The following is a 22601-nucleotide window of genomic DNA, read 5'->3' on the forward strand; positions in this document are numbered from 1 at the left end:
CGATTCCGATCGAGTCTGAAACCATGTGATCGGCCCCGATTTCCGATCACGTGATCGGATCGGGACATGCCTCATTTCAACCCTTCAGACTGAACTAATCCTGATTTCTCAGAGTCAACCTTTTGTTTATGTCACAGCTATGAGTTTGATGGAGCACTTCTTACTGTTTATTGTGATAGCAGCTCATTTCAGTCTAAAGGTTGAATTATTTTGTTCCACATTTCGAAATATAGTGACAACCCACATAATTTTACTTAACTAATTCAGAATAAACTAAAACCTTTTCTTTGTCTCCAGTGAGACCATCATGTTTCTGCATGAGATCTTCCACCAAGGGCTGAATGCTCGGATCGCTAACTGGCCGACTCTGGTCCTGGGTGAGTCTTCTTAATGCAGTTGTCATATTGTGAACCATTAATTCCTGTCTGCCTTACCATTAGGACTGGTCCCCATGTATGCGTTTTCAGGCGTGAACAGTCTCCCTTCTCATTCAGTTGGGAAACGTCTTACGTTGCTGCATTGAACTCTGGGTCTGTTGCTTTTGCTTTCCTAGTTTAGCTTGCAGTAAAAACTCGAGAATGGTTTCACTTTTTCATGCAGCAAAGGAGGCGCCATCCAGTTAAATCTCCTGACTAATTATGTGTCTCATCTTAAAAGCCGATTGTTGCTCCAGTTTTAGATGTCAGGCCCACCCAATGTGGTGCAACATATCACATTCGAGTGAATCCAAGATTTTAGGCTCACATTCTGGGCAACATTGGCCTTCAAAAAGAGCTCCGATGACCATGAATCTGCATAATTTTATTGAATTAATGTTCACAAGCTGCAATATGTAAGTGACCTGTAGGGGCAGTGTAGGGAAAAATTTGACAGGATGTGCAGAAGAACTTGGAATTAGTTGGAAGGGTGCACGTAGTTGACTACTTTTTTTAAGAGTCGACTTATTTTTGTTAGGAGCAGGAGACTTATGTTTCACGACGCAGAGACGTGGAACTAATGTTTATGCCACTGTTTCTGTTGGATAAAGCTAGCTTACCACGGTTCTACCAGCGCGATGAGGACTCACTCACTTAATAGTCACAAAAATGTTGCGCTTCAGGAACAAAAAGACCAGATGGAAAGACAACGAAAAATAACTGGTGTTGTTGTAGCTAAACGCTCATGTGACAGCAAACAACAGGAACAAATAACTGCTTTGGTGATTTGTTGATTAGTCTTGATGTCATTGTTAAGCTAACATTATTCGACTTTAAGTGGTTTGATTAGTCGACCTCAAAAAATCACTTAAAATGCTCATCCCTATTCTGAAGGCAAGCTTGTAGAGAAAGTCTACGATTAACCACATTTTTAGGACGTGTCTTATGCCCGAAAAAACGTTGGCAAAACGGAGTTAGGTCGGTGCCAATGACTCGGGCCTGAGTCATCCTGTGTGCCCCCTAGTGGAATCCTCCAATAACAGATGTAGTACACAGGCAAGTATGTTGACAATTACGCCCAAAACGGAACAAGTTGTTTACGTGAAGGTGTGATTAAAAAGCAAGCATATTCCCGTCCTAACTCCTGTCAGCACATTTTTGAATTTATGTATATTTCTTGTACATTCATCCCATATTTGATAGATGCAGTGAATATAGGGGAAAGGGTTTGAACCAGGAAATGCTCTGGTTGTTTGTGTCCCTATGAGTCAGTGTCCACCCCAACTCTAATGTTTAAGTTTAGCTTTACTTCAAAAGCAGGTCTCAATTCAAATTAAATCAAAAGCTAACTAAAATTAAATGGTTGTAAAAATAAATAGAAGACCACTGATTGTGTTACTATCCATAACTCTTGAGACATTTGTACTTTAATGTTAGTATTAATGAGTTGTGTTTTGTCTTTCTCTCACAGCGGACCTGTTTGACATCCTGCTGCCCATGCTGAACATTTACCAGGAGTTTGTGCGGAACCACCAGTACAGCCTCCAGGTGTTGGCAAACTGTAAGCAGAACCGGGACTTCGACAAGCTGCTGAAACAATATGAGTCCAACGCTGCCTGTGAGGGTCGCATGTTGGAAACGTTCCTCACATATCCCATGTTCCAGGTGCTGCACTCTTTTTACATCAAACACTGAAATCCTTTTAAAAAAACATCAGTCCCAATCAAATCAGTTTTGACGTTAAAATGTTTTACGCGATGATTCTCATATTTTACGTAAAATATACATACGTGTTTTCATGTAGCTCAAAAAGAATGACATGTTCATGCATTTGGGTCTATGACAAACTATGAGGTGTATGTCTGCAGAGCTGAAGCAGATTGGTGGGAGGGGCTTGATCAGATCACTGGAGCTGACCAATGAGGGGAAAGTGATTTATTTTTCTTTTTTTTAAGAAACTTTTAATTATATCTAAGCTTTCGCAGTCTGCCAGATGTTTTATGGGAACACTGAAGTCCATGTAACACTTTGGAAGATCTTCTATCAGAAACAAAATTAAATATAAAATCAATGAGAATAAAGTAAAGTTTTTATCCAAAAGTAGTACGTGTTGCTGCTACCAGAAGGTGATTTCTTTGTGCATATTTGTGTTTCCTGGAACAACAGGAGCTAGGGAAGCTGCCCCGCCCAAAAAGCCCCGTCTGAGTGGTCAGCTGCAGTGGCCTGATCAAGATCCGCCCACCACTCTCTAACAGCTCTGCCTAAATGATTGTAATTTTCCGGACCGTTACCAACTCTAAAATACAGTTAAGAATTTTGTCATTGTTCTGCCAAATGTTGACATGCTGACACTTTTAAACATCAAATTAGATTTTCTGGAGACTTTAATTGCCCCTATTCCTTTTTTTACTGACATTTTTTAATCTTCCAATGATTTGGAGCATAATTAAGAATTTTAAGCAGTTTTTTGAGACATCGAGTTTAGATACAATAATAACAACAATGGCACCTGGAGTTTAGTGCAGCAGAAATTGCTTAAAGGTAGTGCAACCCCCTACTACTATTATAGCCTTATAATTCTAATAAACTTAAATAACATATTATTTAGTAAAGAAGCTCAGATTCCTTTTGTTGCTATAGCTCAATTTATTGCAGTCTAAAGTTCAGTTAGGTTTAACATACTCTTCATTTCATCACATATGTTTTACCTTTGTTACTTTATTTTAGATTCCACGATATATCATCACTCTCCACGAGCTGCTGGCGCACACACCTCATGAGCACGTGGAGCGTAAGAGTTTGGAGTTTGCAAAGTCAAAACTGGAGGAGCTGTCAAAGTAAGTGTGTGCACGTTACAAGAGTTTATTGAAAAATACACTGTTTATGATAAGAGTCTTTACATATACGTAAGAAGCCCAGTTGTGAGGTGTTCATGGATCATATGATGAATACTAATCCTCTGCTGCGTGTAATGCATTTTCTGATGTGATCAGGCACAATCCAGAACTTTTTTAGAGGGGTTTTGTTGGGAAAACAAAGTCCTGGTCCTTTGACTCAGGACTTCACCTTTCAACACTTGAAGAAAAACACCGTGAAAGTTACTTTTATCATGAAGCACAGAAATCAAAAAGTTTATTTAGGAAAAAGGAACAAACCAGAGTCTTCCCCTGGGAAAAAAAGACTGATTTTACAGTTGCATTGAGTAGGCTTTTATTCACTCATTTCCTGGTAAAGCCTCTCCTTTTCTTAAAAATGCAAAAACAGAGTATTTGCTGGAGTCAGAGAAACAGCCAAAAAAACACTGGAAGGAGTCAAAAATTCAATGTAGTAGATTCTATTCAGGAAAAAAGAATAAACCCGAGTCTCTTCCAGAAAAATAGTTGCATTGAGCAGGCTTTTATTCACTCATTTGCTGGTAAAGCCCCACCTTTTTCTTTTAAAAGATCACACCCAATGCTTTCCTTTTGTTGGTTTAACTCTCAGCCAGCATCTCAAACTTCTTCTGTCCGAGCTAACGGTGTCATATATGTTCTCAGGCCAGACCAAGCTTACTTAATTAAACTTTTACCATTGTTTTTGTCCTGGATCCTCTGAAAAACTTTATTTCCTGTGTATTAGTACATATTTCATAATCAACTTGGTGTTGTACATTTTCAAAATACCTCTGAGGTATTTAAATGCAGTGCTTTACTTCTCCTACATTTTCTGGAATGCTAAAGTAACATTAATTCATTCATAAATGGCTCATTTTGGGGTAAAGGGTGTTGTAATGGTGTCTCTGTTCTGATGAAGAACAGCTACAGATCTGGGTCAGTGGTATCTGGAGTTGGACTTTGGATGAGTTAGACCTGGTTCTCATGAAAAGCGGAGAAGAGGTTCATCGATCCGACACCAACAGCAGCAGACAAAAGAACAAAAGGAAAAATAGTTTATTTCACTGATAATTGATTAAATGCAATGAATTGAAGAAAGTTGCTCTGTAAAATATTGAATTTGTAAACATTGGGTAATTATTATACACGCTTTTAACATGTTCAAAGAACATTTCATCATAAGAATTAGTTCAAAGTCATGTCATCAATTAGCCCAGATGCACATGAACCGTGTATTAAATAACATTTTTACGTGGTTTGAAATTTTTTGAGCTCAACTCTGCAGATTCAGTAAAGTTTGGGTTGCTGAACAGCCCAAACATCCCTCGAAATGCAGGAACAAACACAAAAAAACAGGATACATACACTCGTGCTTTGCATCTAAGGACGTTGGCTGATGACTGTTCATGCCGTCAGGATGATGCACGATGAGGTGAGCGACACGGAGAACATCAGGAAGAATCTGGCCATTGAGAGGATGATCGTCGAGGGCTGCGACATCCTGCTGGACACGAGCCAGACATTCGTCAGACAAGGTGGACTTCTGCACCTCAGTTTGTTCAAAAAATGACTTTGACCCAGTCACAGTTCTTCCAGTCTACCCAACCACTTCGCCCTCCCCTCTGTTTTACAGGAGGTAATAAGGTCCCTCTTTTCTTTTAGGGATGAAATAGTAGTAGTTTTCTAGTCCTTCAACTGTAGATGGTTCAATGACCACTAATCATTGATAGTCAAAGAAAAGGAGCTCCTCATCCTGGTAAAACAGAGGGGAGAACCAAATGGAGGAATTATGGTTGGGTCTTTGTTCCACCATTATTTCAATGCTCCTTTTCCTTCATGAGCAGGTTCTCTCATCCATCTGCCGTCCAGCAGCGAACGTAGCGTGCTCAGTAAGGTCCGGCTGGGTTCCCTCTCCCTGAGAAAGGAAGGAGAGAGGCAGTGTTTCCTGTTCACCAAACACTTCCTCATCTGCACGCGGACATCTGGAGGGAAGCTTCACCTGCTGAAGGTGAGCTTCACCTGTTCGCAAACTTCTTATCTTCTTTGTTTAAGATAACAGCTCCATTAAAGTCAATGAAGATCCAGCCAGGAGAGAAGATGCTGAGGAACGTCACCTAGCAACCTGGATTTATAGCAGTATAAATAAAATGATGGTTCATGGGTCTTATAATGCAGCATGAACTGTAACCTTTATCAAAAAGGAAAGTGTTAACCTCATCTTAAAGTCTGAGTAAAGCAGGAAAAAAATCTGATTTTGTTGCATCACAGAAATTTCTGTCAATATTTAACCCAACACGAATGACTGAAACAACCATCAATAAAATTTGGTGTCACAATAGCAAGAAAATGAGGAATTATCTTATTAGCTTTTTAGATGCCGAGATTTATCTGTCAAACACCCTGATTGATTAATCTGATTAATCAAACAGAGCTTGTTGTAGCCCACAGAAGCACACCAAAAATGTTAAATATTTACATCAGAATCCAGCAGCATGACACGCTGCTGGATTTTTACAAAATGAATCCACGTACGCTCCTGTTCATATGTGTACAGTCCTGTAAGAACCAATGTACGACTTGGTTAACTCATCCCTTCAATCTACCGATCATGGATCTGATTCTCTGAGGAAGGATTTTTGAAGGATGTAAACAAAAAACATACAGACAATAAAGCAGGTTCATATATGGTTTATGTTGAGATCACCACAGGAAAGGCGACAGATGAGTGTCTGTGTTGGTATTTAAGCCTTCAGACTCAAGATACTTGGTCACATTCGCCCCTTCACTACCTCTATGGGTCACCATAATAACTTAATGTGTAGATGTTTTCATTTCCAAGGAAGTGCCCACCCAATGCTCCAAACTAATGACAGTAAACGCAAGAATAACATCAATATAATCCTGCTGGCTGAGAGCAAAGTGCTCTACTGGAAAATCATGGAAGTATGAGATCTTTACTGTTAGATATGATGGAGCTTGGTCATTCAGAGCTTTATATGAGAGGGGAAGAAGTTTAGATTTTAATTTTAATTTTACAGGAAGTAAGTGAAGAGAAGTTAAACCTGAAGAAATATTATTTCTCCTGCTAATTCTCATCAGAACTCGTGTATTGGATCAGCTGAAGGTGACTTCCTGATAATAAAGAAATTACTTTTCTTCAGCCTAAAAGATCCACAAACTTGTTTTATTGCATCATTTGTGATACATGATGTTCAAAATTTAGACAACAGTATGGAGAGGCTGATAAATGATGTGTGAATCATTAGAAGAAACATCACTTTAGTCTAAAATAAAACTTGAGTTTCTTCAAACGAGCCTATTTTTAGGCACTAATGCTGTCACATCTCAGTTGGGATGAAATCACGCAGGATTTTCTTTGTTCTCTCTGAGACATATAGAAGAATCAAGAGCAACAAAAATAACTGAATCTGACTTCTGACTCTGCATTAACAGCAGGGAGGAACTTTGTCTCTGATTGAGTGCACTCTGATTGAGGAACTGGATGCCAGTGATGAGGACTGTGAGTATCTCGGTGCAGTTTTTACCTCTTTTTGCAATCTAAGTTCAGTTTATTTATGTGTCATTATTATTTAACAAGTCATTGTTCTTTTTGCAGATAATGCAGCAGGTCAAGGCTTCAGTCACCTGGAGTTTAAAATCATGGTGGAGCCTCCAGACGGTCAGAGCTTCTCCGTCGTCCTCTTGGCTCCATCCCGCCAGGAAAAGGCTGCGTGGACCAGCGACATCAGCCAGGTGGGAGCTCAAAGCTGCAACGATAGATTTGAGCCAATCTTCCTGTAACCAGCTTTCATGCTTCTGTTTCTTGTTTTTATTCTGTTTCAGTGCATTGATAATATCCGCTGCAACGGCCTGATGACCAGCGTGTTTGAGGAGAACTCCAAAGTTTCTGTGCCGCACATGATCAAGTAAGAAAAGAGGATTTCTGATCGAGTTAGAACCACATGAAACATGACAAACACAGAATGATACAGTTTAGTAAACAAGCTTATGAGCCTATTTCCTCATCAGGAGTTACAGACGTTCGGCCAGTTTATTTAAGAAACGTCACAGCAAACAAAAAGCAACACAGAAAAAGGGAAAATGTGGGAACGATAACAGATGCTGCCACTCAAGATTCAGATAATCACCAGATAACCAGATATTTAATAAACTCAAAGGAAACACTTCAACAAAAAGCTTCAACGCCAACAAACACAACTGTTGGACTGGAAATGTTTATGTTTCAACTCTGTTGTTGCTTCAACCAAGTGGATATGTCAGAAAGACTCGTGCTAAAACTGTGAGTTTACCCGATGGGAGTGACAGGTACAGTCTTTTACAATGAGAAGGGGTCCCAGTACCGAGCTTTGGGGCACCTCGGGAGAGAGGCGAAGGGGTGTGAATGTTGGATATTATACTTTAAAAGAACTTCCAAGGTGGTTTGATTCCGCTCTCAGAGAGCACAGATAGCAGGAAGGCACAGTTTACCGGGTCAAAGAGGGAGGTCCAGTAAAATAAAAACGTCTTAAGGACTTTTAAAACTTTTTCACAAGAGATGGGACTTTTAGCAAATACTGTTGTAACAGGTGACACGTTTCTTTAATTAGACCAACAACCTGCTACACCATATACGCACTAGTGCTCCAAATGTGGATAAACCCGCCACTGAAAATGGTCAATAATTAATTCCTTTAATATCCAGTTTATTGTAAATAAAAATGACTGATGCTAAACTACATATTTGCAAATTATCTTTAAGTCTTCAGTATGGATCAATGACATCAGAGCTTATGGCTAAAACTTGTTTGGAAGTCCCTAGTGTTCACTAACTATCTTGATTTGATAAAAGAGAATAAATTCTGGAGCTTAGAATGAACGTGATGATTTCTGCGAAGGTCTGACACCCGGCTGCATAAAGATGACGTCGACATTTGCTTCAGCAAGACGCTGAACTCCTGCAAGGTCCCGCAGATCCGTTACGCCAGCGTGGAGCGCCTGCTCGAGCGCCTGACAGACCTGCGCTTCCTCTCCATAGACTTCCTCAACACCTTCCTCCACACTTATAGGATCTTCACCACCGCCGCCGTGGTCATCGACAAGCTGGCGGACATCTACAAGAAACCGTTCACCTCCATTCCTGTGAGGTGCGTGTTGTCGTGTGAAATGTTTCCAGATGTTCCTGAACCCGACGTCAGACTTCGTCGTATTCATCCATCGCCATCATCTTTTCCCTCTCAGTCCATCCTGTCGTTCACTCCATCTTCTTTCATTATTCACCTCCCTCTTCATCTTCCTCCCTTTCCTGTCACTGCCCCAGGGTCGAGCAGCACTCGCATGACCGTCTGTCCATCATGTCCCTCTGTCCCGACTACAGTTTGAAGATCACACAGCTCGCTAAGGACCAGTCCAAGTAAACACCATCAGTAGGACTGGTGATACAATCATTTTGTCTCCTCATCAGAGCATATTAACTTGACTTGTTTCTTTTAGGTCTCTGGAGCTTTTCTTCGCCACCAACCAGGGTGCCTGGGGAGCTGACCACTTGAACAACAAGTCCCCGCGGCTCTGTCGCAAGTTTTCCTCCCCTCCTCCGCTCTCCATCCCCTCTCGGACCTCCTCCCCAGTCCACTCCCGCAAGCTCTCCCTCAGCTCCCCAATCAGCGTGAAAGTGGGCGCCTTGGATCTGTCCACCACCCCCACAAACTCTGCAGCCAACTCCCCCACCTCCTGCCACAGCCCTTCCATCTCCTCTCCTCCTCCCTGCTCAAACAGGTCGTCCTCTGGCTTCTCCTCCCCTCCGCCCACTGCCACGCGCTCTCCCAGCCTCCCACAGGCCTCTGGGGTGTCCTCACCGCCTCCCGCCTCCAAAGCCCCGCTGGACCTCAGCCGAGGTCCCAGCTCTCCAGAGCTGAGTCCATCTGCAGCGGAGGACGTCAGCGGGGAGCTGCCTCGCTTTGACGCCTTCTGTGGGAAGCTGAGGCGCAGCATCCGCAGGGGTGAGTTAAACATGATTCACACGCTGCTTCTCCCAAATGAGCCGCTGTTATGAAATTATGCTTTGAATACAGTGAAACATTTATGACTGATATTACACCAAAATCTGACAAACCAAACACTGTGACTTACATAAATGGGTCAACATGACCCAACAGAGGAATAATCATGCCCTTAGATCAGCATCTGGCCACAGCAGACAACTTTTTCACGACAAAATCAGCGGTGGAGCACCAGCTCAGAAAAATCTCTGGCAGGAAACCGTAGAGAGAGAACATAAAGAGATAAATAGAGCCTCTTATGTGGCAGCCAGAGTGCCTCCAAAGAGGAAAATATGTAGTGGATAAAAAAAAGAGAGACCTCCAGTTGCATCCAAAATAGCAGCCTGTGACACACAAGTTCAGATGGTCACGAGCAACACGTCGTCTGGCCGCCAAAAATCTTATAGAAATGCTATTTTAATAGCAAGTATACACACAAAGCAGACATTTTGGGGCTGTCTAATATGCAAGAAACATTTAAAAATGTTAAAGACTCATTCTACACCGGTATCTAATTAAACACTGTTTTAACCTGTATTGGTGGGCGGAGCCTGATTAGGCCACAGGACAGACCAATCAGAGCAGACCTGGCTTTTCCGGTTTGTATCTTGATTTCTAACCTGAGATTTCTTGAAGGTTCATAATGTGCCAGAAGATCTGAGATTTAATCATGTAAAGCTTCATAAACCAACAGCAGTATTTTAAGATAAACTCTCTGATGGACAGGGAGCAGTGTCGAGACCTCAGATTGAGGGATATAATCCACTTTTCCGGTCTCAGTGAGGACTCTGAATCAGCTGTCTGATCATCTTTTAGGCAGACCAAGAAATCCTCTGTTACAGTCATCAGGTCTGCTGGAGATAAATGCATGGAGCAGCTGTTCTAAACCACTCTGACACATTAGTCCTTGATTAATCCTTGAAGTATTCTCCAGGTGATAGTCAGCTGACTTCATAACTGACTTGATATGTCTGAAGTTCAGGTCTGAGTCCAGATTTTTGGCCTGGTTTGTGGTTTTTAACATTACAGACTGAAGCTGAGTTCAGATTTTTAAACGTTCTTCTTTGGGCCCAAAGACAATGAGCTCTGTTTTGTTTTTGTTTAACTGCCTTCGTTCAAGGCACTAAATGAGTGTTTGGGAGGGATTATACATTCATAAGAAATAAAGTGAAGTGAATTGAGTGAATTTTTTTATTGGTTATTTTTTCCCTTTCCTTCAGAAAACAACAACAAAAAGAACCAATAAGAAAGCAGTTAAAGTAAAGTGAGAGTAGAAGGGCCCTTTCCCCCAGAGGCACAACAAATATGCTGCAACACTGAACCAAACCTAGCTGATGTGTTGCCACCTCTGGGTGGAATTTTACATTGCATGCAAACATATTTGCAGAAAAAAAGTTTCCGGTTATCACGAAGTTAAAAAAACAAAAACGGTTTGTTCCGGGTAATTGTTTGGCAATGAACTAGGCTCCTGGCTGGCTCGCCAATTTTGTAACCCTTTGAAGATGGAGAACAAGAATAGATGTAATGGATGTAATGATTACTTATGGCCAGTGAGATCAGAAATTCTATGTTCGATTACGGAGCCCAGGATTAACCAAACAACACACCAGGAATGACTCAGACACAGTTGCATTTTCTTTGAGAAACAAAGAACGCTTCACTTTTAATGCAAGGATGGGAAGGATAAACCACACATAGGTATATGCACACTGACACAAATCTTACCCGGGTAAGTAGTAAAATAAAAAAACGTATAAAGAAACTCACAGCTGTGATTTAAAACTCAAAATTTCCCCCTTTTCAGTCACTTCAAATCAGTTCCAGTTTTAGTTCTGTTCAGTCCACTAAAGAAGTGGAGAGAATTGGTCCAGCCGCACAGTTGGTGGTGGGTGTAATGAAGTGTCGAACTCTGGGCTCTCAATCCTCTGTAGGCGCCGTATCTCCAGTTCTCCTCTGACTGTAGCTCGCCATCAACGTCTCGATCCAAGCTCCAACATCCAAGTAGGTTTCAAAGAAGTCCAACAAAAAAACCTGACCAACATTTTGTTGGAGACAACATTTATCTTTGAAGTGCCTTAAGATGACATTTGTTGTGATTTGGTGCTTTATGAATAAAACTGAATTAAATTGAAAACAATATGGCTAGTAAAATGACCCTCCTTTTATGTTTTCAAGATTACAGACTCAAACATGTACATATAATTTCTGTAACTTTGATACAGACAACAATGAATTAAATTCTTTATAAAAAAACGTTTTTTTTTCAAAGTGGTTCAAAGATCTAAGTGAGATGAGCCATGATGTAGAGAAGGAGGGAGAGGCTTCTTCTGGTAGCTCATCGGCCTTTCTTGGTATGCTTCTCTCAACACTGATTTGTTTAATGTTAAATTTAACAATGGCATTGTAGAAAGAAGTGGTTAACATGAAGGCTAGGGTAGGCTGTGCCTTCCCAAATGTCATGCTGGGAGTTTTGCAAAATGTGTGCAAGTTATGACCTCAAACATGTCCCTCAAAAAGTAAACTTTAAGTAGCCATGGACAACAGGTTTTCTATCAAACTATTGTAAAAAGAAGAATACGATTGCCAATTAAAGACATGGTTGGTAATCCTGTTCAGAAACACATTTTGTAATACTGGGTGAAATGGTCCGTCTATCCTGAGAGAAATCTATACAAGATGTATTTAGAAAAAGGGACGAAAATAATCAGACCTCTGTGGCAGCTGCAGGACTGAGAAAAACCAATCAGATGCCTCTGCGCTTACTGCCCACGCCCCCCTCTGTCGGCTCCCTGCTCCTGCGCGCACGCGGTTCTACCGGCTTTGGATGAAGCACTGACGGAATGGGAAGGGGGGGGTGGAGCTTAGAGGAGGGGCCACTTTCGAATCTTGCTAGCTCTCTTGCTAGCTCTCTTGCTAGCTCTCTTGCTAGCTCTCTTGCTAGCTCTCTTGCTAGCTCATTGAGCCGTCTGTTAAACTCCTGAAGTTTGCAGATGACACAACGGTCATCGGCCTCATCCGGGACGGTGATGAGTCTGCATACAGACGGGAGGTTGAACGGCTGGTCTGCTGGTGTGGTCAGAACAATCTGGAGCTGAACACGCTAAAAACAGTGGAGATGACAGTGGACTTTAGGAGAAGCCCCCCCACTCTGCCACCCATCACCATCACCAACAACGCAGTGTCTGCTGTGGAATCCTTCAGGTTTCTGGGCCCCACAATCTCTCAGGACCTGAAGTGGGAGACCAACACAGTCACTACCATCAAAAAGGCCCAGCAGAGGTTGTACTTCCTGCGGCAGCTCAGGAAGCTCAACCTACCTAAGGAGCTGCTGATCCAGTTTTACACCGCCATTGTTCAGTCTGTTCTCTGTTCATCCATCACCGTTTGGTTCGGATCAACCACCAAACAGGAAAAAAACAGACTGCAACGGACAATAAGGTCTGCAGAGAAGATTATTGGTGTCAGCCTGCCCTCCATCCAGGATCTGTACCTGTCCAGAGTCAGGAAACGGGCAGGTTACATCTCTGCAGACCCATCACACCCTGGACACAAACTGTGTAAACTCCTCCCTTCTGCAAGGCGCTACAGAACTCTGTACGCCAAAACAACAAGACACAGGAACAGTTTCTTCCCTCAGGCTGTCTCTGTGTTAAACAGCTAAAACCGGACTTCAGTGTTTCATCCTTGCACCATGCACCAATTTGCACTTCTGATTTAATCTTGTTCTATGTCTATTTTTTTGTCTATTTTTTTGTAATTGTTGCACTAAAGAGAGTGAGGTGTAACCGGAGTCAAATTCCTCGTGTGTGTCCACATACCTGGCAATAAAAAGCGATTCTGATTCTGATTCTCTTGCTAGCTCTCTTGCTAGCTCTCTAGGATTACCTACCATAGCTTTAAGACAAGCTCAAATAGTTATGTTTAGTGATAATAGATCTTTGATTAGAGTTTAACAATTATTTAAAACTTTCATACTTATAGGATGGGAATAAATGAATTACAAAGTTAGAAATATTTTTCTTTCTCTTATTTAAACAGGAACAAGGAGACATTCTCAAATAAAAGATGATTTACTATGTTTTATTGTACTTATTTCAACAGCTACGCTGCTTTCTTCAGTGCCTCTTGGTTTGAAAGAGTCAAAAACTATTCACATTTTTTTATTATTATTCAAATCAAAGTCTGGGGCCAGTTAGGTTATCTTGACTGAAGATATGCAGCAAAAAAAAAACAACAGGTCTTTCAGTCACGGCAAAATTAAGGCTGTTGTCTCACAGATGTAGTGGTGACTGGCACCACAAGTAATGTCATCCCAGGAGTTCAGCCAGTCATCTGTTCCAACCTCTTTTGGGGCCACGATGGCAACACAGTCCTGCCCTGCCTCATGCTTGTCCCAGGTGGGGATGGCGTTATTTGGCTCATTTTCCTTCCAGAAGTTTGAACCATCCTTCCATCTAACTCTGTCCCCGCTGACCCAGTAGTAGATGTAGATGACGAGCACTGCAGCGTGTCTTTGTCGCAGAAATTCCACAGGAAGGACAGTTTGTCTGAGGACAAGATTGAATGCTGCCGTTGATTTTTGGTCCACAACTCTGCCGTTGTTTGCCGTTCGTCATTTAACAGCGAGTGCAATCTATTTATTTCTGCAGTTTTTTCTTGCAAAGCGGTATTTAAGAGCAGGTTCAGCTTGTCAGCCTCATTTTCCAGTATGGTAAAGATCTGGAAAGTGGAATTCAAATGTTCCTTCAACTGTGTATTGTGGTGATGTTGATTCATCACCACAATACAGATGACGCTGGTAGCAAAAAATACACTCAAAATTATGATCAAAAGAAGTTTCCAATCAGATTGCAGTCTCTTCATGCAGCCAGGAGGCTCTTCTCTTCCTGTTGCATCTTCGGTCACTGAGGCATCATCATCTGCACTAAGGACAACAAAAACCCAGAAAAAAATATCTAAATTAGATTCAAAGATTTAACAATGTTCTCACAAAATATTATGCAACAGGACAATGGAATCTACAACAGAATGTCTGAAAAAGAAAATAATCAAGGTCTTACAATGGTGCAGTCAAAGTCGCGACCTCAGCCTGATGGAAATGCTGTGGTGGGACCCTAAGAGAGCTGTGCAGAGACAATTGTATGCAGACCACAATTATTTGAAACAACTTTGTAAAGTAAAGTGAGCCAAAAGTTCTTCACAACAATGTGCGAGTTTGATAAAGTCACATAGAAAACAATTACTTCAAGTTGTTGCTGCTGAAGGTGGTTCTACAAGCTATGGAATCATTAGATGTACTTAGTTTTTTACAAACCGCTTCTCCATTTTAGCCTTATGTTGGTTCAACAATAAATGACGCAGTGTAATATGTCGTGTGTTGGACGTCATCTGAGGTCGTATCGAACTCATTTTAAAACCCTCAACCTGTATTATGAAGAGGGATTAGTAGCTTAGTGGTGTAACCTCTGTTTGAACTCTGGGCTCTCAGTCAGTGCCACAAAGCAGGTTCACATTTTACTGCGGTGTATCCCCATAGCAACTTATCACATATAGGGTATCACTCGGTAATCCTGCTTTCTAGTGTCGGCCCCAGGCTGCTGCTCAAGAGCAGGTAAGGTTCAAGTCAAGGTTCAGCATGAGTAAATGTACCACCCACTGACCAATCAAATCTCTATTAAAAATTGAAAATATTAAATAGACATTGGTGCGTGGACAGTGAGAGGATTTCTCTCTCATTCACCTCTCAGAATTGAACTGATCCATTTTACTTTCAGTGAGAAGCATCATTATGAGAGATGTCACAGTGATCATCTTTACGTACAGGGATGATGCTCAGCCACTGATGAGAATGTGACTCACAAAAGACCTAAAGGGTGTTCACCCTCCCTGCTAAACTGCAGATGCTTACTGAGAGTAAGTGGAAAAATGTTTGCAAAGCTTTTCAATCAATTTTACTTCAGTATATCTCTGTTAAAAAAAAAAGATACATCATGTTAACTTCAGAAGAAACTGAATCAATGAATCTGTTGTGTTGTATATTTTTTAAAAAAGAAGCTTTTTGACATTCAATTCAATTCAATTTGAACTATATTGCACCAAATCCCAGCAAATGTCATCTCAAGGCGCTTCAAAGATGCAGTCCAGTTCAAGACATTTAGTATCCAATTCACTGTATTCACAAAATTATTTTTTTTTCAAATATTTTTGACTGAATTCATACATTACCAATTAAAAAGAAGTTGCCTCATTAAAGCTGCAGTCTGCAGGATTTGTTGTTGTCATATGTAAAGTCCTACTTTTTGGCATTTTAAGAGTTTACATGATCTATCAGAACGCTTGAAGTTGAAAACGGTGACCTCCGTAGTCGCAAAATGCAAGAAATGCTTATTTTTTAACCTAAAAATAAAAAGTTATTCAACTTCCTGTCCCGCCCCATCAAAACACATGAGAACTCGTGCACGTAGACGTGCACGCCAGATGCGCCTACACGACTCCTCATTCATCAACTCACCTGTCATTTGCGATCATGGAAGACACAGTAAGTAGACTAGCCCGTAATGAAGTTCAATAGTCCAGATAAATAAGCGTGGGGACGAGCCTACCTTGTATCGCACGTGCACAATCGGTGATTGACAGGCAGCAGAGCCCAGCTCGTAACCTGATTGGTTACCTTTTACCGGTCCGGTCTGCAATTTTGTAAACAAACCTGCTGGCTTTGGAGGGACCTAGCGGGACATATAGGGGACCTAGAGAACTCTTTTTTTTTGTATTGGGGTATTTATGTACTACTTTCAGAATCCCCGGACAGTTCCAGGCACTATGCTTGAAAAAGAGTTGCAGACTGCAGCTTTAAGGAAACCGACAGATCGCATTAAAATCTCCCTTTGATTCAATCCCCTGTCCTGAGCATGCACAGGGTGAGAGTGGAGAGGAACATTTTCTGTTCCCAGGAGGAAACCTCCGGAAGAACCAGAGTCGTTAATAAATATATTTCAATATGATGTATCTCTTTTATGGAAGACTGTCAATCAGTTAACATTAGTCAGAGTCAGAAAGATCAAGCCGCAGCTCAGTAGATATGAGGAGGAATGTACAAAATATAGTTTCAGTCTCCACCATAGTAATGAAAGAAGTAATTTATAATATAGATATAGTCAAATCATGCCATCACTGTGATCTATGCACTTTAGCAGGAAGCAAATTGGTCAGATCACATAAAACAACTTTAAAAATCAGGATTTTTCGGAGTTTTCTCCCGATCTGGCATTTGTGGCTGCATCACAATGAAGAAAGCATTACCACTTTTTGAAAAGCTTGTCAAAAATCTTAATAGAAAACGGTTGAGGTACTGTGATCAGGAAAAATACACTTTTCTCTTTCTAAAAATACTAACTTCATGGTGCAAACACAACACAGGGCATCATCCAACAGTTAATATGTCTGTCACTGCCATCCTGAAGCGGCAGTTATAAAGCTAAAACCATGGTTGGACTGTTATCAGGAGACTGTGCTCAGACCTGGAAAACGCTATCTGCAAGTTAAATCTATGCAACTTAATAGGAGGTCACACTGGCATGCCCCTCTACATGCAGGTGTGTGTTACTGTATTTACATGCTGTTCATATGTTACGCTGACCCTGATGACTACGGTAGACCTGATAATAAATGAATTTCCTCTTAAACATCAGCCATTTCATTCTGAGACTGAAAAACCAAAGTGAGTATTTTTTCTTTTAAAACTGTTTGGTTTGTATTGCCTGTCCTCTTCCTCACCCAGTTTCTGGTCTTTCTCCTTCTCCTCCTCTCTCTCCTTCCTTCTCCCAGTTTGTGCTGTCAACCAAAAGGCAAAAATAAGAGCCAAACAAAGAATTCAGGAATGTATCCAAATCATTCATTAAAAAAGTCAGACTGAATGTTAGGCTGCTACAAATTCAGTTAAGCACTTTAAAACAAATTTGCAGGGTTGTTGGAGAAAGACTAAAAGTGCTTGATGTTCATTAGCACACAGTAAATATGCCGTCCTGGTAAAACCACTTCTTATTTATCCGTATATTGCCAGAAAAACAGGGAATAGGTTCAGTGACTGATTGAACAATAAATGGAAATACAGTATATTCTGCAAAAAAAAAAAAAAAAAACAGATATTATACAATTCTAACCAGCTGAAAGTTAATATTTTTTTTACATTTATTAGTTTTCAGGAATAGTTCTCCAGGCTTCTTGAAGGACATCCCAAAGCTATACTTTGGATGTTGGCTGCCTTTTGTTCCGTTCTCTGTCAATATGATCCCACACTGCTTCAATAATGTTGAAGTCCAGCCTCTGGGGAGGATTCTTTGCTCCATAAGACCTGTTTCCACTGGTTTTTCTGCTGTTTTATTCTCTCAGAGTAAGAAATATTGTGTCAGCTACAGTGAACAAACATAAGCTTAGATCATGGAAATCTATTTAGTTATAGAATTTTAAATCAATACTATGTAACATTTCTACCTTAAAATTACAGCTTGAAAAAAAATTGTGCGGCTAGAATGAGTTTTAATATTACGATTGGCCTGTCTCCTATGCCCTTCGGGGGTCTGAGTTGGAAAAACTGCGCTATGTAACTTTGCTGGAGCGGCTCGGTAGCGGCCCGGCAGCTGAGCGGAAGTACTTCGACTTGCTTTCTGGCACACCTACCACAAAAACAAATGGACCCCTCTCACGCTCCCAGGTACATTTGATTACTCTTACCTTCTCGGTCGACAGGCTCTAGCATGGTCGCCGCGTCTGCTCGCGCGAGCGGTGTTGATGACGTCACGAGTTCGTGCCCGCCATAGGACCCTATATAGTGGCGCAAGTCGTTGCGCGCCAGTAGTTGCAATTTTCTCCGTCACAGAGGTGGCGCTGCTATGTGAAGGTTACCTCTACTCTGCAACCACGAAAGTGGAGAAGAAAACAATGCCGCTGTCAAGAGCAGGACTACTGTAATTAATGATACTGCTGCAGTATTCGGATCATTTTAATTTTTTAATTCAGTTAATAGAGGTGAAGGTTGAAGCCCCCGGCATCAACAGAGTCTCTGCCCTCTTCTTTGCCTTCACGTATCTGTCCCGTAGCTTCTTCCACACATTCTTACAGAACTCTCCCTCTTTCCCCAAAGTTCTGCCCATCTCTGTGCACCAGTTTGGGGAGTTTACGTGCTCCCTGTGCTGTTTCACTGCAGTTTCGTACAGCTGCCTGTACAAACGCACCTCCTGACTGAGCCTGGTCTCACATCGGTCCATCCGGTTCGTTGTGCTCGGCGCCGCCAAGTTACAAAAATCGACTGGTGCACGACAACGCGCTGCGCCGTCTTTTCAAGGCAAGCGCCATGCCTGAAACGTCATTTTGACGTCACGGTCCACCACCGCCGTGACAGACGCGGCAACCATGCTACCGCCTATAGCTTGCACCTTCTGACTCCTCGCCGGTTCGTCAACAAACGTGAAACGTGAAAGTGAAAGGGTGTTGTATTTACGACAGTGTAACCGTACATTACCTCCAAGCCTGTAGGGGGAGCTCCAGAGTGGGCTTTTTGAGAAGTTACATTGTATCGCTTTAAAGGATAAGACCGGTTTTTTGACATTGGGCCCTTGATTTCACATTATAACATGATGTTCTACTCACCCCTGCTTGTTGTTGGTCATTTGGAGCTGTTCCGACGATATTCGCGAGGTGTCTGACTGCTCTCTTGAGATATTCGGCCATGAAACGGTTTCCTATGGGCAAGCTTATACAGGCACAAACTATGCTGTTTATAATTTATTAATTACTGTACACCAGCACTGATAACGTGGAGGTGCGTCGCTTACTTAAAAAAATCCGGGTTATTGTAATTTTGATTTTTTTGTCGTAAAGTGGGTGTTACTGACGTCATCGTCGTGCTACTGCCACAGACAGCCCACAGACCTGCTGCCTATTTATTCATTCGGCTAAAATTCAAAATTAGTAACCCGGATTTTTTTAAGTAAGCGACGCACCTCCACGTTATCGGTGCTAATGTACAGTAATTAATAAAATATAAACAGCATAGTTTGTGCCTGTATAAGCTTGCCCATAGGAAACCGTTTTATGGCCGAATATCTCAAGAGAGCAGCCAGACGCCTCGCGAATATCTTCGGAACAGCTCCAAATGACCAACAACAAGCAGGGGTGAGTAGTACATCATGTTATAATGTGAAATCAAGGGCCCAATGTCAAAAAACCGGTCTTATCCTTTAAGTAATTTTTTAAGCTACCAACCACACGTCACGACCAACTGTTGACGCTGCTCAGCGCCACCTGCTGTACGGGAGTATTAACAACCGTCTGTCACCAACATCCTGTGAGGCACCTCTAACTGTTTGTCTCATGTCTCTATGTACGTTTGAAAATAATTTAAAGATATAACCTAAATGCTGATAACAGGCCTGTGTTTTCTTTTTCAGGGATGATTAGATTAGATTTGAATGTTTATGCTTAAAGCATTTAGAACTAAAGTTAATTTGTTTTCTTCTGCGCATATCACTCAATTAAATAAAGATTTCCTTGCAGTTTTCTCACATAGCATAAGCTGTATCCTAGCCATTCGACACATGAAAGAAAATGACATCTTCTTAGATGTTTAACAAAGTAATTCAATTGACTGGACATCTAGAAATCTACCATCTTAGAGCCTGGATGACCTAATACTAACTCTTGTATAGGCCGTGAGACATGTTTTTGAATGCTTATTTTTAAGTTTGACTTTTGTATAAAGAGCATTCTCTAACGACCAGGTTTAGACATTTGCACAAGCATCAGAAAAAGCTCCATGTGTACTTTTTCTGATTTTGATTAATTCCTTACCCAAGTGTCAGCTGGATCTCTTCTGGAGCCACGTACCAGATTTCCAAAGGCGACTCCTCTTCTCCGTGACACTCCATCACTTTCTAATGCGTTCTTGTGCGTCAGTGTTTGGGACACGGACTTAGTGTTAAGGCTGATTCATACTCGGCGCAACCTCGCTCATACTAGCTGGTCGCAAATGGCGCAAACGGTCACGTGTCCCAAAATTCCGCCACGCCCCCCGTCGCAAGCTAGAAAATCCTCGCGCGGCGCAAGGGCGCGCACACAACTTTTTTTCTGACTTTGCGCGCGCTCCACCGGAAACAGCTGACCAAGAAAAAGAAAAAATGAACACTGCAGAGACCGCGGTGACTGAGAGGGTGCGCCTCTACAAACATCTGTACGACACGTCTATGAAGTAACACTGGGACAACGTTTGACAAAGTTCGTCTTGTTGCAAAGGACGAACATCCCACCTTCTCTTCTGTTTTTGCCGCAGCCGCTTAGCTCTGAGATACATATACAGTTCTACACCCAGAGTAAATTCATTCCTCATCAGATGTGCCAGCCTCTGCTGACGTGACACCACAGGTGGCATTGTGTATGCTTTCTTTGTATGCTTTTCAGCTTGTTCCCTCAACAGTGACGCTCGCTGGTCTGGAGAGAACTGCAAATGTGACGCATTCTCGGCGCAAACTGCGCTTATGAGCTGAAGGAACTGTGAAGGGGCTGGCGCTTTCGATGACGTCATTAATGGTTCTCGAGCCAGAACAGTTGCGCGTTTGCGCTGAGTATGAATCAGCCTTTAGATGGCGTTAAAGCGCTACCAAGAGCTACAGCTGCCAAACCAGAGATATTGTGCCAAACGTCTAAATGAAAACAGTTGAATTTGTTGCTCCTGTTGCCATGCCAACGTTGATTCGGACCTGGGGGGCAGAGTTGCGACACGCTGTGAAGTCGCCGCTAGGGCTGTCACGTGGTTCATGTGAGCCTCCGGAGTTCCAAACATCACAGCGCTGTCAGTCAGTTTGAACGGGTTTTAGCGGGACGGAGCACAAAAACGATAACTTTAACATTTACGACGCAATTTTCGGTAAATATTGACCCATAATGTGCATTGATCACTTCACCGACGATGTATTTTATCAACGTTTTTCTTTTTTGGAGCGGCAGAGACACATTTATCACCATTTTAAATCGTAGAGGGTACCCCTGCATGCTAGCAGGGGGCAGCTACCTGGTCCTCCTTTATACTGAATCATGCCAGTGGTCCAGCTTACCTTCAGATCTACATCCTCCAACAGAGCATGATGTTACTGTCTGTTCCGGTGAGCGAGCGGTATAATGGATGGATGGATTAAAATATGAATTTAACTTTTTTTCTGGTTAAAACCATATTAATGACAAAATAAATGTGTCATTTGTGAAAAAAAATAAACAAAACAGATTTAAACCAAACATTTTATTATAAAATGTCATCATGGAAAATGTAAAACAAGCCTTAATAAAGAAGTTATTTTACTGCTATTTATACTGTTGGGTAATCTGCAACAATGAACTGTATTTGATCAAATTCAAGGGTTTGGACATTGTAGAAATCGGCTGAAGCCCTAATAAGGGTTGACCATCACAGCAGCGAGCACCACATCTGCTGACCTCCCTGACAACAACAACATAGAAATTAATAAATTCATTATCACAGCTGCAAAGTCATGCTGAAAAAAACTTACTTAATTAAAGACCAGTCAGCTAATGCCTCACTATGCCAAAAATGTTGTAATTTAATCAATTTACCGGAGAAAATACGTCAGAAATACCAAAAATGTATTAAATATATAGTATTTTGGTAATGTTTTAAAACCTAACAATCAAAACAACTTTACACAATGTCAATGTCACCTGACAATAAAAAGTTAACGGACTTTAGTGAAATGATCACGTTAATTACCTCACGTTAGCCTCCGTTACCGAGCTTTAAGCTAGGTCCCTAAAGCCATTCCATTTTTAACATCAACATCGACATTTCATGCTAACCAAATGTAAAAATAACGATGTCTAAGAGTATACTTCTGATAGATAATGCTTAAAAATGTAAAAAACGTTTAAAATGCTGTTATTTTATTAACTTACCAGTAATTGTTCTTGACGAGCAATTGAGGTTAACGGAGCTGCGTCCCTTGTTTGGAACTGTGGCGTCTCCGTGACCCACGTGACTTCCGCATTCCTTTCTTACAAAAGAAGTCTATGGGAGTGTCGCCACTCGGTATTCCTAGAAGCTGGCTTAGCGGAAAGCCTGGCTTATTTCGCTACTTCTGGCTAAATTTAGCGAGAGTTCCGTTCCATAAAGGTGGTTTATTTGAACGCCCGCTGAGTAACCATGGGAATTTATACTGCTGAACTAGCCTGGTCCCGGGCAGGCTAAAGTTGAAGCTTAGCTTAGCTGCAACTCAAAA

General features: G+C 41.6%; 1 protein-coding gene across 1 annotated transcript in view; it reads left to right on the forward strand.

The window, feature by feature from the left end:
- rasgrf2a (Ras protein-specific guanine nucleotide-releasing factor 2a) overlaps positions 1-22601 on the forward strand; it is a 114819-nt gene that overhangs the window by 51838 nt on the left and 40380 nt on the right. The window contains exons 6-16 of the mRNA XM_075456057.1: positions 298-377; positions 1888-2081; positions 3144-3253; positions 4706-4824; positions 5134-5297; positions 6743-6809; positions 6906-7042; positions 7133-7215; positions 8185-8433; positions 8607-8699; positions 8780-9285. Coding sequence (XP_075312172.1) covers positions 298-377; positions 1888-2081; positions 3144-3253; positions 4706-4824; positions 5134-5297; positions 6743-6809; positions 6906-7042; positions 7133-7215; positions 8185-8433; positions 8607-8699; positions 8780-9285 — 1802 coding nt within the window. The remainder of the gene's footprint in view (positions 1-297; positions 378-1887; positions 2082-3143; positions 3254-4705; positions 4825-5133; positions 5298-6742; positions 6810-6905; positions 7043-7132; positions 7216-8184; positions 8434-8606; positions 8700-8779; positions 9286-22601) is intronic.

Source organism: Odontesthes bonariensis, chromosome 22 (assembly GCF_027942865.1).
Source record: "Odontesthes bonariensis isolate fOdoBon6 chromosome 22, fOdoBon6.hap1, whole genome shotgun sequence".
NCBI classification, from domain to species: Eukaryota; Metazoa; Chordata; class Actinopteri; order Atheriniformes; family Atherinopsidae; genus Odontesthes; species Odontesthes bonariensis.